Source organism: Neodiprion virginianus, chromosome 4 (assembly GCF_021901495.1).
Source record: "Neodiprion virginianus isolate iyNeoVirg1 chromosome 4, iyNeoVirg1.1, whole genome shotgun sequence".
In the NCBI taxonomy this organism is placed as follows: Eukaryota; Metazoa; Arthropoda; class Insecta; order Hymenoptera; family Diprionidae; genus Neodiprion; species Neodiprion virginianus.
In genome coordinates, this window is record NC_060880.1 from 9,112,109 (window position 1) to 9,130,368 (window position 18,260).

General features: G+C 42.3%; 1 protein-coding gene across 3 annotated transcripts in view; it reads right to left on the reverse strand.

Moving 5' to 3' along the window:
* Positions 1 to 18,260, reverse strand: part of LOC124302050 (DNA-dependent protein kinase catalytic subunit-like) — a 112,379-nt gene that overhangs the window by 77,957 nt on the left and 16,162 nt on the right. For all 3 annotated transcript variants that reach the window (XM_046757810.1, XM_046757809.1, XM_046757811.1), the window contains 3 exons: positions 9,667 to 9,829; positions 9,485 to 9,600; positions 7,137 to 7,329 (listed from right to left, as the gene is read on the reverse strand). In XM_046757810.1, the coding sequence (XP_046613766.1) occupies positions 7,137 to 7,329; positions 9,485 to 9,600; positions 9,667 to 9,829 (472 nt within the window). The remainder of the gene's footprint in view (positions 1 to 7,136; positions 7,330 to 9,484; positions 9,601 to 9,666; positions 9,830 to 18,260) is intronic.

Consider the following 18,260-nt stretch of genomic DNA (forward strand, 5'->3'; position numbering starts at 1 on the left):
GGGTGTACAAGACAAGGTGCGTGAAGACACCCCCCCACGAACAGGTGAACCAGTGAAAGTGGACAAAACGTAGATTAGATTAGATTAATGGGAATAGGTGACTAGGCTGTTTAATGAACTGATTAAACAACAACAGCCAGTAAGACAGGAGTGCATACTAACTGGCGTAAGAACATCAGTTGGTACGATAGCGCATAGTGTAGAATAAGCAAAAGGGCTAGCCGATAAAGACTGAGTAGTTATTAATTAACTAATAATAATGTTGAGTGGTAAGCAGCGGACATACCGATAAGGCGTGTGGCAGCCAGGCCGAACAGGTCAACGCTACGCCACGAGAGGGAGCGAGGGGCAAGAAAAACAGGCCGGTTACAGAGACGGGGTGAAGTAATGCGAAAGCGGTTCCGCTCTGTCCTGGGTGATAAGCGGCGGAGGGGTTTTAGCCGGTAGGAATCCGGCACTATCCGATGACATCCATTCGAGCAACCGGATGTCTTTCGAAGATTTTCCCTTCGCCGCTATATAAAAGAAAAAAAAAAGGTTCCCCTCCCCTACGTCGGTTGTCACCTTGTCGTGGTGTAGGGGCTTGTCAGCCGCAATGAATCTAGAGGACCGACGCCATGACACCCCAAAATCTAAGGGCCGAGGCGAGTCTGGACGAGCGCCTACTAAGAACAACCGGCCCAGCCTTTCGGGGCTGGGTGAGGGAATGGAGATGGATGCGTGCTGAATGAATGGGATGTGGTCGGGGTCTCTGAAGATATTCTACCGAGACTAGACAAGGTCGGACTAGTAATCCGGCCGACCAGGGCTGCAAAAAATGTCTGTACCTTTTCTGTGGGTTTCTAGGAATCCGCAGGTTTGAAATGGGAAAACCGCTATTTGCAGCTGGCTGGAGCCAATCGGAGGGTTGAAACTTGGATCTCGGGTGCATGTATGGAGAATTACCTGGTTAGTATTTCCTCATACCCGAAGCTGGCAGGGTATTTCCGGCAAGGTCTCACCCGAATGGGGGCCTACCCTGGCTCGGATTGACAGGGGAATCCCCCGGACGGAAGACCCTAAAGAGGTAAGGGGGGCGGGGGGGATCGCATGGATAGGGCTGACCACCCGATAAGCTGAAAGCAGCTTCCGTGCGAGTACGGGGTTAGGATTCTTTCCGGCGGGGATAGATGCTGCACCGCGGTGCAGCTGCCATGATGGCCGAACCGTCGTTAGACATAAATCACTTGGACATGGCTCAAAAAAACCAAACAAACAGAAACAATAGTAATGACGAGATGGATTTCGAAGTGTTCGAGGTGGACCCCTTCGCGAAAAGGACGAGCCTCCGAAGGTCACCACCACCGCCCAAGCGGACCATCAGTGTGGAGGCTCAGACGAGGGAGCTTGCGCCAATCCAGACGCCGCTAGTTCGGCGAAGTTAGCCTAGTTAGGCGAAGGTGGACGCGTCCGGACCGAAGGGAGCGATCCCCAAGGCCATGGCCGAACAGGGGGCAAGGACGATGAGTTGCCCCAGTGCCACCAGCAGCGTCGTGGAGGTAAGCGGTAGGGACTGCCTGAAGTCCCTGATTGCTCTCATCGAGGGCATGAAGGGCTTCGCCCTAGCGCACAAGAATACCAACGTGACGCTAAAAGAGGACACGGCCAAGGCGGCCATAGTCGCCCGCCAGGTCGAAAGGGCCTGGAGGAGGATGGAGGAGGAGCTGGAGGCGGCCAAGGCTCCACGCGTGACTGGGGACAAGGTGACCCAGAAAACACGGGAACCACCACCACGACAAGAACAGGCAGCCGGGATGATCCGGGAGGCTGCAACGACCAAAAGAAAGGAGATCTCTCCGACCGCGGGGGCGGTTGAAAAGCGACCCCGACCCGAGGAGAAGGAAGAGGGGAAAACCGGAAGCTGGAGCGAGGTGGTGTAGAGAGGTCACCCTAAGAGGACGTCCAAACCCGCTACTACGGCGCCCCCACCAAACCAGAAAGCGGCAGCCGTGGCCCAACCAAAGGGTGGGCCCAGGAGGAAGCCGGTTCGTCCCGACGCGATCCTCATAAAAGTAAAAAAGCGGCAGCAAGTACGCCGATGTTCTGAAAAAAGTCAAGGTGGGAGTGGACCCAGCCAAGGCTGGGGCCAATGTCACCCCGGTGAGGAGGACGAGGGGGGGCGACATCCTCCTAGAGGTAAAGGGATCCAGCGGCGTCCAGGCTTTGAGTAAGGCGGTCAGGGGGGTTCTGGGGGAACAGACGAAGGTCTCGACCCTGGAGCCGTCCATGATCGTGGAGGTCAGGGACCTGGACGAGGTGACAACGGAGGAGGAAGTAAGGGCGGCCTCGTCGGACGCCCTGACAGCTCCCCTGACGGCACCGATGAAAATGAGGGTAAGCTTCCGGGGGACACAGGCCGCGCTATGCAAAATCCCAGAGCGGACTGCGCGCAAGCTGGTTACCCTAGGCAGAATAAGGATAGGGTGGACCGTCTGCCGGATCCGTGAAAGGATCACGGTGGACAGGTGCCACCGATGCCAGGGATATGGGCACCACGCTGCCCAGTGTCTCGGCAGCGACAATTCTGATGCGTGCAGGAAATGCGGGGAGAGGGGACACAAGGAGAAAGAGTGTCCCAAGCCAGGACCGAGGTGCACGCTATGTGCCGACAAAGGCGTAAGGGCGGACCACTTCTCCGAGAGCGGCAGATGCGGCGCCTTCAGGGAGGAGCTCCAGAAGGCCAAGCTGCGGCACAATGGGCGGGCCACCACAAGGGTGCCAAACCATGGGGAAGTGGAGAGAACGGGAAGGGTGGGCGTAGAGCCGGTGATGCTCTCCCCCACCACAATGGGAGTATCGTTCGGGCGGAGGCTCGAGTTCTCCACCACAACATGCCAGGAGTAAGGGGCAGCACCAGCACGGGACCCGGGGGCAGGCCTGGGGTAGTAATACTCCAGGTCAACTTAAACCGGAGCCGGGCCGCCCAGAACCTGCTGACCCAGACCGCTGCTTGCCAAAAGGCCGGGATCTTAATCGTCTCGGAACCCAGCGGCGCGGGAAAGCAGGGAAACTGGCTGGTGGATCAGAGGGGGGACGCGGCTGTAATGGCGACGAACAACCTCCCGGGCACCCTTACGCTGGGGGGAAGAGGGGAGGGGTTCGTCTGGGCGAGAACGAGTGGCTTAACCATCTTCAGCTGCTATTTCTCGCCGAACGTCACGCCCAGCGACTTCGAGGCCCAGCTGGATGGTCTGGAGGCCAGCATCCAAACAGCAGGAGGCAGGATCATCGTTACCGGGGACTTCAACGCGAAGTCTCCGAGCTGGCGGTCCTCAAAGCTGGACGTGAGGGGCCAGGGCTGGGATTCTGTAACTCTCTACCGACGATCAGCGCTGTCGTTAGCTAGCGACAGTTGTCGCTTGCATCGACGATGCTAGCGACGTAGGGTGATTCTGTATCTTGGACGTAACGATATTCATCGATGCAAAACTATCCACAGGCGCAGCGATAAATGTCGATAGATTATCAGCAAATTTGACAACGTCGCAGATATTATCACTAAAAATCTGGTAGAAATCGTGTATTTTGTATCTTTTCCGTGATCTTTCTTCGCGTTTTTTTTTTTTGTAAACTTTTCGCAGTTCATCAAAAATGGAGAAAAATGGAACAGTGTAAGTATACTGAGCCCAAAGTAAAAGAATATGAAAAATCATGCAACGTTCTGTAATGGTTTCTATCATTACAATTATTATTTTCTAGTAAGAAATCAAGAAGTGCACGGGCATCCGATGTACAGTTATTAAAAATGATGGACTTCTTTAAACTCAACAAAGGCCTTGCCGAAGGAAAGTTTCAGGTATTGAATGGAAGACAAGAGGCTCAAAAGAAGTGGAAAGACATGGCGGAAGAGCTTAACAGCCTAAAAGGAGCGACAAAAACTCCGGAGCAATGACAAGTGGTATGTAATGTAACGAAGTTTAGTAGCACCTGAAAGTGACTGTCGTAGGTTATACCTGTATGTTATAAAAGGTGTATCTGTCTCAGTTAATGTGAGATCTGGGTTAGTGGAAAAAATTTGATGTAAAAAATTATATATTTATCGTTAAGCTTTGGCGAGACTTAAAAGTCGTACCTCACTTAAAGCAAGGAATTTGAGGAAAGCACGAGAGGTAACTGGCGACAAGGTCATCAATCAGTCAGATCTCACGGAGTTCGAGCTGCGGGTTAGCGGCCTTGTAGGGTCAGAGTATATCGAAGGCAGCAAAGACTGTGCAGACAGTCTTCCAGAAGAGGAGGTATGTTCCAATCTTTTGTATACTTGAAGAAAGACGGCAGTGAATTTTTCCACACAGTTACCAATTTATAATGACGGAATAAATCTTCTCATTGGCAATATTTGTTTGCCCGTTACAGGATTTACAGCTTCAACTCACTGGGGGGATTAGTTCTGTATTGAGCATGACCCCACAAGTGTCAAGCACTTTAAGAGATGTAACTTCGTTGAAAAGTGAGCCATTTTCAAACAAAGGTAGTGATTAATGTTTTTTAAGATCATAATATTCCCTTCCATCCTGCACATTATATTTTTTGCAGGCAATCCATTTCATAATGATATCGATGCGAACACCGTTGAACATTCTGCAGTGGACGATACTTTTTTAAACGAAGACGCATCCAGTGATCAACAGAACAAGTATCCAAATCGTCATGATACTCGAAAAGCTACAGCAAGCTCATACTTGAAACGGAAGAAGATAAAAGAACCTTCCAACGTGATAGAACCGCCTAACACTTCACGATACATTGGAGCCTCTTCCAAAAGCGGTAACCATATGTGTATACAAAGCTGCTCATACCGTATAATGCCCTAAAAAAACTGGGAACATGCTTAGTAGAGTAATTTAAAAGAAACGATATGTTTTTTTCTTGGAGCTCCATCTAAAAACGGTGGAAGAACTTTCTAGACACTGACGCTTGCCGAACTTCGGAAGAGTTCGCGCTTACACCTCGATCTTGCTTGATACGTGTTGACACTGTGGTGAAAGGGGAACGCAAAATTTTTTCTTGATAAAGGTCAAAAGCAACGCGTATTTTATACAATCATTGTAAAGACGATAGTAACATATGACACTGTGGTTAAGGTGGAACGTGAGATTTTTCATCGATGAAGGTGAAAAGTAACGCAAATCTGGGTAACTTTATCCGATAATTACAAAAACGATAGTACCGTAAACCACAATGCAGAGGATTTTTTTTTCGATCGTCAATAAGTAAGCCTCAGTGGGGATAACCCGCACCCTCGTACATTCTAGACGCCAGGTTCGATTCCTGGCTCCGTCGTTATTTTTTCAAAATCACCAAAGTTTTCGAATTTACATTCTATATTTTAGAAAAAGGTTCGTGTCCGTTATGCCGGTAGTGTAGGGATATCCAGAACTCTCCTTGCTATTTCATTTTCATTTGAATTCGATGTCAATGACAATGATTGGAGTCGCATTTTTTGTGTGGCCCGTATAAAACTACTTTATTCAATGCAAAATTACTGAAAGTCTGTGAAGCAACGAAAAATCTAAAATAATTTCGATGAGCACCACTGCTAATGCATACGTAAGTATGCATTACTTATTGTTAATTGGTCGCTTGTATAATGCACTATTACTTCGATTACAAATATGAACTCCACACAATTACGGAGCGCATGATTTTGATGTTATTACTTGACCTTATTAGTACATGTTTTATTCGTGTCTTCGTACTGCCACACTTTTACTTTGTTCAACACTATATTCTGAAACTTGTCAGAAAAGAAACATAGTTAAAGGTTTGAGATTGTTTTGTATGAAAGTTTTATATCCTTGTCACGTACGCCGCCTGTATACACACACATATAAATATATCATTACTTTACTCCTAAAATAATATAAATTTACGAGGAAGCATAATCTTAATTCGCTGAATTATTCTCAAATATCTCAATATAACTCCCTTGTATTTCTGTTCGTGGTACGATCAAACCGCAGCGGCGCAGTTGACCATCGCGCATCGCAACGTCAGCGTTCTCGCGCTCGCCGGATCCTGGGTGTAATCAACACCGGGATGAGGCGAGTGCGAGATCACGCGCTTCGAGGATGATCACCGCGAGGCGAGCCTTTGTTTCAAATTTGCAACGTTGACGGAAACCTTGCTCGCTGTCCGACGCTCCAAGGGGTGTCGAACGAGCGAGCGAAGTCAGTCCCGTTAGAGACAGAGTAAAATCCACATGAACGGAAACCAGGCTCCTTCAGAAGCTATCATGTAAAGAGTATATCAGTCTTTGAGCGTCACCGACGAATAGAGAGAATTCCTCTAATTCTATACGCGTTGCGATATTAGCCTTCAGGAGCTAGACATTAAGTGTTGAAATTCGTGCCACGAACTCGTAGAGACGCATAGTGTTAATCGTATGTGAGTGACATCGTATGATTGATCCATTCGGATTCGTATCGAAACCACCGAAGAGTGAGTAGTCGAATGAGTACGAACATTTAGGTTAAGAACATTCTGTAACGCTGCTTTCTCGTCCCGCATTTTCTCTTATTATCTTTACTTCAAACTTCATTAAAGCTTCGGATTCCATAAAATTTCTAATAACAAAACAAGCACATTTTTCTCCTACCCAATCCCCAGGATCGCCCTGTACAGGACGATCACCTGCTAATCCACCGAAAAATTAAATATAAACCTCTACGCTTCTCGTAGAGGGTTAAGTAGTAGCGTGCGAGACCGCTCCGCACGTGACATTCTAAAAACGAATACTTTGCAAGCATTAATATTTTGAAGTAGAGTTTCTACCGATAGAATAAAGTCAATGCTAGAATAGGAGACTATGGTAATTTTTGTTCAAATTGATTCTGATCGCTATTGTTACTCCGGCAACTGATAGAAGTTTGAAATTTCCTGATAATAATTAAAAATATAAATAGATTGTATTTTTATATTATTATAGTACAAATCTTGATAAGTAATGAAATATTTTGTAAATCTTTAAAATGAGCCAAGATTACAAAAATTGGTTAGGATGATTTGGATTTTTTAGATCTTGGATGACATTTTTGAATGAATGGAGGACAAAGATTAGGAGCTAGTATAGCTATTATGCGAACATATTATAGGCTTACCTCGGCTAACAAATTTTAATGTTTGATTTCGATCGATTTCACTTAGTTCCTTCAAATATCGATACAATTTTTTGTAGTAACTGTAGGATATTTCATGTGATTCATGCGGAGAAAAATCTCTCAATAAGTTTTGTAAAACATCAAGGTAAATTGCCAAATCTCTTGGTTGTGAACCTTTCTCAGATCTGGAATACTAGAATTTCAAGAAATATTTAACATTTGAACATGCTTTGAATTAAGATTTGGATGTAAAATTCCATGCAAAACTAGCCATGAAATGACTTAACCATTTCCCCTACTTTCAGGTATTCTGAACCACTTAAGAACCCTGAATTAATATTTTTTTTAATTTCTTGACTTGAGTATGTCACAAAACTCATGTCAACAAACTATGCTACATAATGTCGTTGATTGAGGACTATTATTCCGTCAATAACAATGTTAAAGATATCAGCGAAGTAATAGTACTGCAGTTTTCTCACAAAAGAGATCGATTTTATAAATCCGTACCAGTATAGTGGGTGACCATGTAACAGAACGTTTGCGTAACAATAATTTTTCAAATCAATCAATACGGGTTTCAAGCGTTACGCATATACGTACGATACGCTGATCATGAGTATGCTATGACGTGCCCTCTTTGAAATTTAAACACTCGAATAGTTTTCAAGAAGAATATCAGTTACGTACATATTGCTTCGCAATGTAAATTGGTGATGAGGTAGTACTGATAGAAAGTGACATGATACTGAATTCAATATCTTTTAAATTTTATTTCGTTAACCAGACGGAAAAAATGTTGGTGGAGTCACTCGGCCGAGACAAATAAGCGCAGCTCCACCGCGTGTTAGGTGTTCCAATGGTACTAAAGTTGGCAGATCCATTCTTCGCAAGTATGGTCAATCTACTCATCGCATTTGCGGGGGCGCTTCAGAACCATAAAAAAGGAATGGAATCAGCCCGCGTTGATCAACTTTGCTGAGATGAATATTTAAGGAGTATAAATTCGTCATTTTTTATCTGAAAATTGAGAGAATCTTACAAATGGTTTTTGAATGCATTAATAAAAGTCCTAGTCCTTTGATTGAAATTAGTTTTTTTGATATTTATTTTTTCTTTAGGTACAGAAAAGGAGTTCAATTTTGTTGTAAGACTATGGACAAAAATTTTCCGCGATTCCGCGGAAATATTTGCGAAAGCAATTACGATTTTCGAAAGAGGTCGAAACTGTTATTCGTGTCGGAAGTGCACAAAGCTTATTCGATAGGTTTGCGCAGCCTTGCGCAAAACCCGCATATTAGGAGCACTGACTTACCAACATGTACTCCTGCCGTACCATTGAGGGGACAAAATATCAGCTGCAACGAGTAAGCAAATTCACTAATTTCGAATCACCCAGCGCTCCGCGTATTTTAGTGTGAGTTGAGCGTACGGCGCCACCAACATTTTTTCGTGCATATTCTATTTTCATTTGGAGCATACATCTCAAGATCATGGTTATTCTTGAACGGATGAATGGGAAACCAACTGAACGATCTGTATCATTTACCACAGTCAAATCATTACAACAGATTTAATAGAAATTTATGTTTCACAACGACTTGAGATTTCACCACTCAATACCATCGAGATAAAAAAGTGAAAATTTCAAGAATATTATGAAAATTAAGTGTACTTTCACAGAATGAAATATATGTATTACAAAATTTATCGTTATTTTCTACACTCTGTCTTTCTTAACAAACCATTAATGAAGTACCAGAAAAAATTCTCCATTATATCTGTTAGAATAGTTTGAATGACTTGCGGAGCGGGATTGGTAAAGCCGCTTACACATCGAACACGAACGGTAACAAGACGAGGCGAGGCGAAACCAGTGTACGCTTGCGGACGTGTGCCGAGGTGCGGCAAACTGCCTCGCGTGTGGATCAAGACAGCCCAAACGCCATCGTCGCGAGTCGGTACATTAAAGAGAATTCGGTTCGCCGTGGACTGCGTTTTAACTTGTCAAGTGCAACGGACGATACGAACGCAATTGGAAGACTGCCGGGTTTGCTGCCTCGGCCGTTTTGTACGCAATTAAAAAATCCAAGAACAAGACATCCATTCGGCCCTGCCTTGCCTCGCGCCTGTGCGTGCTCAGATGTACACGCGGCTTAAGAATCTGAAAATTAGTTTTCTTATTTTTTCAAGATCAAGATTCAAGAGTATTTTAAAAAAGAGCAAGTAAGAATATACTTAGCGATCCTTTAGTAAAATGCGGAAATAATATGTAAGTCTGCGTCGTGTCTGGTTTCGCATGGAAGTTTTCTAACATAGAATATGCTCAGTATAGTAATAACGCTTACCAGTTTGTCATAATCGTTCATGATTCTCTCAAAAACTATGGTGGATTGCGCAGAGGATATAACTCCAGGGTTGTATTTTACTATGAATCCCAAAGCTTTGAAGTACTTAGCTCTCTCTAAAAGTGTCAAATATCATGTACTTATTACATGTAGTGCAAATATTGTACAATTATTTATCCTACCTGTGTCAGAGCATAGATGAAACTTGTTGATCAAAACTTTGACTGTTTCGCTCAATTCCAAATCATGGTTGGGAAACATTCTAATGAGGTAGTCAAAGCAATCAACGGCTGCCGATTTGATGATTTGCGAACATTTTGTGATAATTGCAGATTGGCAAACTTTCTATACAAACAAATAGCAATTTGTTATTTCATAAAAATTTGAATATACAGTAGAGCGTCGATTATCCGAACGTCAGTTATCCGAAACGTCAATTATCCGAATGGTGATTTGGTTTATCCGAAACGTCAATTATCCGAAAGATTTGTGGGGGTAGTGATTAGGTTTGTTGGTAGGTATACGGAAAACCTGACCGAGGTTGACCGTTAGGTCCGCGTAGACGTGCATGTGCAGTTTGCATTTGGCGACCAGATGTTTTATGGCCGAGTCGTGCAACTGTTAGGACCGTATCGCGGGTTCTACCTGGTCGCGAGCTCAGACTTGCACGGCGTACCTCCCCTCCGCCCGCTTGACAGGAGCTCGCGCGCATTTAGTTTTCCAGTGTCAGTCTTTATGTACTTTTCTGCAGAGCTGTGAAAGAGCGAGCCCCGATATTGAATCTGATTGTATGTGATTCCTAACTCACGTTCATAATGAGTTCTACGTCTAGTCCTTTAACTTCTAAGCGTAAACGACACGTTCTTACCTTGGAACAAAAACGAGAGATTCTTTCTAAGCTAGATAAAGGAGAGACCGGTGCATCTCTAGCTCTCGCGTACAATGTGGGAAATGCAACAATCACGGACATTAAAAAGAATAAGGATAAAATTTTGTCATTTGTGTCAACGTCGGACGGTGAACATGGGGCCCAGAAACGAAAAGCTTTAAAATCCGCGCAGAATCCAGTTCTCGACAAGGCTTTATCCGAGTGGTTCACGCAGAGGCGAAGTTTAGGACAACCAATTTCCGGTCCAATCTTGTGTGAGAAAGCTCTTGACTTGAACAATAGAATCGGCGGATCGTCTGATTTTAAATCCAGCTCTGTATTTCTGAAAAACTTCAAGACTCGCCATGGAATACGAGAACTTCAGGTTCAAGGGGAAACGTTATCGGCAGATTCGGAGGCTGCTGAGAAGTTTAAACAGAACTTCGCTACCATCGTAGAAGAGGAAGGATATTCTAGAGATGATGTGTACAATGCAGATGAGACTGGGTTAAATTGGAAGTCTTTGCCCACCAAATCTCTCGCATCTAGGCGTGAAACTGCAGCACCCGGATTCAAGGTGTCCAAAGAACGAATAACGGCTATGACATGTGCTAATGCAGCCGGCACTCATAGATTACCGTTATTACTTATCGGAAAGGCGAAGAAACCGCGGTGCTTCAAAAATGTGACTGGCTTGCCTGTGATCTATAAAGCCCAGAATAGTGCTTGGATGAACTCAAGATTGTTTTGCGATTGGTACACAAACGATTTTATGAAGAACGTTAAAGAATGGCGCAAGGCTCAACATAAAACTGGTAGAGTGTTGCTGCTCCTAGATAACGCGCCTTCTCATCCATCCGCTGAGGTATTGAACAGTCTCGATCCAGACTTCGAAGTCAGATTCCTTCCACCGAACGTAACATCTCTTATCCAGCCTATGGATCAGGGTGTGATAGAGAAAATGAAGAGATTGTATAGAAAAGAAGTTCTTAGGAGACTGTTTATGGCAGAAGAAAACACCGAAGACAGTATTGTTCAATTCGCGAAAACCATAAATTTGAAACATTGTTGCTACATGATAGCTGATGCGTGGGCATCGCTAACAGAAAGAAATCTGAAGAACGCTTGGAACAAACTGTGGCCACCCTCAGAAGAAACGCAGGCCGAGATTCAAGAAGATATTTCTAATTGCGAGCAAGGTGGCATAAATGAATTCGTTGAAATCTTCCACGCCATCCCTGGATTCACGGAATGTGACAACGATGACGCCGAAAATTGGCTGAAAGATGACGCGAACGATCCCGGCTATCAAATTTTAACCGACGATCAAATCGTATCTTCAGTTCTCCACGACGAAGATAGTGATTCTGATGACAAACACAGCGACGAAAGTGTGGAAGCGTCAAAGCAGCCCTCTCACGGTGAGGCCTTCGGGGCTCTGGAAACGGCGATGGAGTGGTACGAAAAACAACCTGAATGTTGTCAAACGCAACTTCTTCTCCTGAAACGATTGCGGGATTTGGCTGCAAAGAAGCGAGCTTCCGTTGTAAAACAGAGGAAAATCATGAACTTTTTTCCAAAGAAGTAAACCAAGTATGTACATACACCTACCACTTATAAAATTAGTATAGACACTTGTTTTTCAATACATATATTTTGTACACTATATTCTATTACGTAACCGTTATAAATGTTAACAAAATGTACTATGTATATAATAAGAAGATAGTTCATCTGTTTTAAATACATACGTATGTTTATACATTGAACGAATCAGCGTTTTTTTCACACTGTTCGGTTATCCGAATTTTCGATTATCCGAATGGTTCCCGGTCCCAATTAGTTCGGATAATCGACGCTCTACTGTAGATCATGGAAAGATAATTAGCCATAAGTAATCAATATTCTGAATTATACACATACAACAAATTAATGCCCGACAATTTGAAAGGAGCTGTTGATTTTAAGTGGCCCATTTCGCCAGTCATTGTTCAATTACACCGGCACACAAAAAAAAAATGTTATTTGTACATTTGACCGGTTCCACCTACGGACATGTAATTCGACCCGCTGAATCCGAATTTGAAGTCCGTTTGGTCCGGTCTCTCTCCAAATTTGAGTAAAATGCAAAAAACCCAAAAAAAGGCAAAAAATTGCGAAAAACTGCAATCACAGCGATGATAAAATTTTTGTGGACTCGGATCAAGTATGATTTTCATGTTATTCAATTCACTGAATCTAAATATGAACGTTAATTAGCCCGTTGAGCTGTCAAAGTTTGAAAAAATTGCGAAAAACCGAAAAAAATTGCATAAAATTGTTACGGGGTAGATTGCGTAGGCTCCGATGAGCGGTAATCGGAGCTTACTCCACGCCCAGCCAAGGTGTTATTTGGCTATTGTAGGGTCCGTTCACGTCGACTATGCACTCGCGTGCTACTACTCCCAATGCAGGAAGGGAATGGAATAGAAAGGGATCGGTATTAAGGGAAGGTAAACGATTTACAGTATATGATTGTTTATTCGTGGTCAATGCAACGGAGTCGGTCAAGGGAAAAAGGGTACGGTCTTGATTTAGAGGGATAGGTGTCTTGCTTGAGTGCTGGGATGGATCTGCCTGCTTCTGCCGGATGTAGCAGGCAAGCTAGCCGCGAGTTACAGGAGAACCTGCTGACTCGCGAACGATAAGGGTAGATTACAGAGCATAAGGTAACTAAGAGCGTGGGAAAGGAATATGAAGTCTGGAGGACGTAACAAAATCATGAAAAACCGAAATTATCGGGATGAAAAAAATTGTTTGGATTCAGATTGAGTATGATTTTTATGTATTTTGTTCCACTGAATCTGAATCTGAAGTTTTTTTGTCCCATTAACGTTTCAAAATTTAAAAAAATCTCAAAAAACCAAAAAATTGGGAAAATTGCAGTTATAAATATGAGAAAAAATCTATTAAACACAATTGCAATCGTTCCATTGAATCTGACTCTGAAGTTTTTTTTCCCATTAAATATAATGAACAAAAATTGGGAACGGCAATCGTGTGTAATAGATTTTTTCTAATATTTATAACTGCAATTTTCCCGATTTTTATAGTTTTTTGAGATTTTTTCAAATTTTGAAACGTTAATGGGACAAAAAAACTTCAGATTCAGATTCAGTGTAACAAAATACATAAAAATCATACTCAATCTGAATCCAAAAAATTTTTTTCATCTCGATAGTTTCGTTTTTTTCATGATTTGATTCCATTTTTTTTCGGTTTTTCGCAATTATTTCAAACTTTGACGGCTCAACGGGCTAATTAACGTTCGGATTTAGATTCAGTAAATTGAAATACATTAAAATCATACTTGATCCGAGTCCACAAGAATTTTTTTACCGCTGTGATTGCAGTTTTTCGCAATTTTTTGCCTTTTTTTTGGGTTTTTTGCATTTTACTCAAATTTAGAGAGTGACCGAGCCAAACGGACTTCAAATTCGGATTCAGCGAGTCGAATTACATTTCCGTAGGTGGGTCGGGTCAAATGTACAAACAACTTTTTTTTTTGTGTGCCGGTGACATTAGGTGCCAATATATTGATTTCGCTTCCATTTTGAAATATTATAGAGGGTAATAAGACATCAAAATCCTTTGATTTTTTTCAAGTAAGTTCAACTATTTACAAGAAACATGTCAATCCATTTCATCACGTTTTCCCATCGAACTGCTGTCTCATTCTAACAATTCATGAGGTTGAAAAAATAGAAGCCAAGAGTCAAAAAATTGTTAGTGGCGAAAATTGATTTTTTCGGTGTTCTACAAGGGAAAAATGATTTTGATGCTTCCATCGAAAAGTATCAGAGAATAAGAATTTGTCATCTTAATTTTTTCGTGGGGTTAAAAAATTTGACAAGTGTAATGGTTATGGGATCATTGTTGAACTCAATTTCTATAACCCACGCGAACATCGCGTCGTGTAATGTGAACCAACGCGACGCGGATAGCGATGCAAATCGATTATATGATAGAGTAACGCACGCACTAGTCGGACACGTAACTTGTATTATTGATATTGTTGGTGCGGGTTTCAAGTGTTATACCATGAAGATTGTCTATGTATTAAAAGTTTGCACTGTCCGTTTCTACAACTCGAATGCTAGTCAGATTACACTGCAATTGTTTCCCAAAGTAATTATCCCCCAAATTCATGTCATTCAAGGACGTTCGAAATTTTATACAAAAACAAATTTGAGGAGAAATACTTATTCATTTTGAATCTGAAATTAATCGACCTTTCCGTTCCGGATAAGATCGTTTTCAAGAACACCGGAATGATGGGAGGTGAAACGCAAGTGATCCACACCCATCCCAATGAAACACACGTCAACGAGAAATGGTATGAACGAAACGTTCTACCCACTTCAGGAGCTGTCAGCGCACCAGCCCAAATGGGAGCAGCTTACTACTTCGGGTTCCAACTTTATAAAGAAGATGGATCTGGGGAAACACGTAATGCTAGAGTTGCAAACTGGAGTTGCATAACTGGAGTAGGACGAACATCGTTTGAAATGCCAGATGATTGGTACGCCAATCGAAACATCCGTAGAAATCTACCCGATGGAGTAGGAACGGAGAGATTTAGAGCTATCTCAATGAGACAAGATCTAACACTTCTCCAATGGAGTGCCTTTGACTAACACCTTAATGCGCGATAGAAGTAAAAAACTCAACTGAGGGTAGTTGGCCATGCCCAACCGAATCGTTTCCCTCTATCTAATAAAAAAGTCCTGTCCCACGTGAACAAATGAAAAAGAGGATTTTGATAGCAACAGGTAAAAGAGATTATAATAAAAATAGTATACGCATGAAGTTGGCGGTGGGATGAGATGCCGAAAACAAAACATAAGGCATCTAGCAAACAAAACTTCCTACGTTCATAACAAGATGCGCGCTGAGAAGTCGAACGTGGAGTATTTTCAAATAAACTCATTTAATAATAAAGTTGCTGTTGCTAGGAAGTTAGTGTCAAATGATTGACAGCTGACATCAGCTATTTATGACAGTCTTTGACAAATATCTTTATAGTTATCTGTTTCTGACACACAAAAAATAAATATGTAAACGAGAATTATCTAGATGATTCCCGACGGGAATTCTCTTTTTCGCGCGCTGGCGTATTGTGCACACGGCGCTCAAGATCGACACGCAGAGGTGAGACTGAGTATCGTTTCAAATATAGTTGATAATAGGTCTCCAATCGCGGGTTTTATTACAGGTGATGAGTCAAACGGTGCCGTTATTAGGTGACCTGGTGATTACAAATTACACATGAATAAAAATGGAATTTACGGGGGAGAAGCAGAATTAGCTGCAGCTGCGGGCATTTTTAAGATATGTTTAATCGTGTATCGCCGAGAACTAATTCATCCACGCCAAATCGGATCCCAAGATAAAAGACCATTCTCGCTACTCTTCACCGGCGACGGAGACAGTAGACACTTTGATGTCTTGCAGAACCAAAATAAAATTCAGTGCGTAATAAGTATGAAAAGTAACAACCAAGTAATAGTAAATCTAAATATGTCACCAAACAGTCAAAAAGACAACCAGGATCTACGTTGGCAATGGAGAGAGGAGGAGTTTCAATCAGCAGACAAGGCGATGGAGACGGTGGATGGTCGGACGTATCACAAAAAAAAAGGAAAATAAAATTGTAAGTGCGAATAACTAAATAAGCCATAGAATAATATCCAACAAATATTCGTATAACCAGGCAAGAGGACGACCAGGATCTATGTTGACCACAAGAGAAAGAGGTGTTTTGCGGAGTGAACAGCAACGCAAATATAGAGAAAAAAATAATATTAAGAAGTTGATTTTGGAGGATATCAGCCGATATTCAACGAAATACAGGATTATGTAGATTCGCGTTACGTAGGACCGATGGAAGCAGCTTGGCGTATACTAGAACTGTCAATGCATGGACGAAGTCATGCAGTCACACGCTTACCTGTACACCTACCGGGGCAGCAATACGCAACGTTTGAGGAAGGTAGAGAAGTCGAAGCTGCTACAAATAAAAAAAAGTGGAGAACCCATCTTATTGCATGGTTTGATTTGAACAGCATAGATGAAATGGCAAGAAATATAACTTACGCGAACACGCCAGATTACTATTCGTTTCAAGAAGCAACAAAAACGTGAAAAAAAAATTGCATGTAAAGTAGTAAGCAGGATGACAAATGTTTCACCAAGGGATACAGAAAGATTTCACCTCAAACTAATCTTTGGACATGCGAAAAATGCTGGGAGTTTTATAGATTTACGCACTGTAAACGGAAAAGAATGGAACACATTTGGAGATGTTGCAGTGGATATGGGTTTAACTGCGACAAATGACGAAGCTTTGAAGATATTCGACGAAGCTGTTTCAATACTTACGCCGAAACGGTTACGTCATTTTTTTGTATGGTATCTAATCGGTGAAATGCCACCGAACGTGGTAGATTTATGGAACATGTACAAGAAAGCACTATCTGAAGACTTCGTGGATCAGCATGAAAATAAAGCACTATGTGCAATTGAGCATCTTCTAAGAGCTGAGGCAAGATCATGTGCAGATTTTTACAAACCAGACACAGTAGACTATATATCTCTATATGTAGATATACGTAAAAAAATCTGAAAATAATAACTATAGCAAAAGAAGTCGCCAAATGCAATTGGGGTTGCATGGCAGTAGTATAACAAGGCCTGTTCTGGATAGAAACACCTTCTTTACCGACCAAGCCGACCAATTCGTCTATCCGTGCATCCCAGACGCAAACCCTCGAAGGTTACCCCCACGCTCGTAAGATAAAATGTGCTCTGCCGACCGCTCGTCGGTAAGAAAATCTCCCAAATGACCATGATCGTTGGTAAAAAATCCTCCAAATGACCATGATTGTTGGTAAAAAATCCTCCAAATGACCATAATTGTCGGTAAAAAATACCTGAAATTGCCGTGGTATTACCCCTTGTGGGATAAATTGTGCTCTTTGTCATTAAAGAAAATCATGCTCATCGAGCGGGATCGATAACTGCATTATCGAGCGCACTCCGAATCCTCAGGCGTTCAAGCGGACCCCGTGGATCCTCGAGTGGAGTGTACCAGCTCCCTCGAGAAATCCTTCCGCCTGTACAAAGAATTGGACGGTTTAAGGGCAATGATGTCCGAGGATATAGCTTTTTTACTAAAAGAATTCATCTACACGTTCGCATCAAACTCCATCAATGATGCGTGAGATAAACTACCAGAGGATATGAAAATGGACTACGTCATCGCAAGTTTCCGCAGATGTAGCACACATTACACACCAGGACCCGATGGCGATATAGTGGATGGACCGAATCCTCTAATTAAAGATTGTCTAGGTTGCAATCGTGTGTATAGATAATATGGACAATATTTAACAACATAGCAATAGAATTTATTACAATATATACAATTATATTCGGGTTTATATGCAGAATATTCAATAGAATTAATCTCAATTATATCATAGCTTATACATAAAAGTAAAAAAATTTACTATTCGATAAAATTATAATCTAGAAATAGGATACATTACAAATATATATCTTTATAACTTTCACCCATTCTTGTCATACAACATGTAAATGTTATGAATTTTTACTTGTGAAAAATATATAATCAATAATTGTGAATTTAGCGTGATTTATTCCTCAAAATAATCCATAAACACATTATCGTTATCCTGTTCGCTAACATTATCATCATCATCATCGTCATCATCATCAGTATTTTCGACATCTATTATTACGATAGTTTCATTCGCCCATTTTTCAATAATTATTTCTATACATATATCCCCGTAATTTATATAATGTTGGCTGTTTGGCCTCACTCGAGCAGCTCGCGCGTCCTCA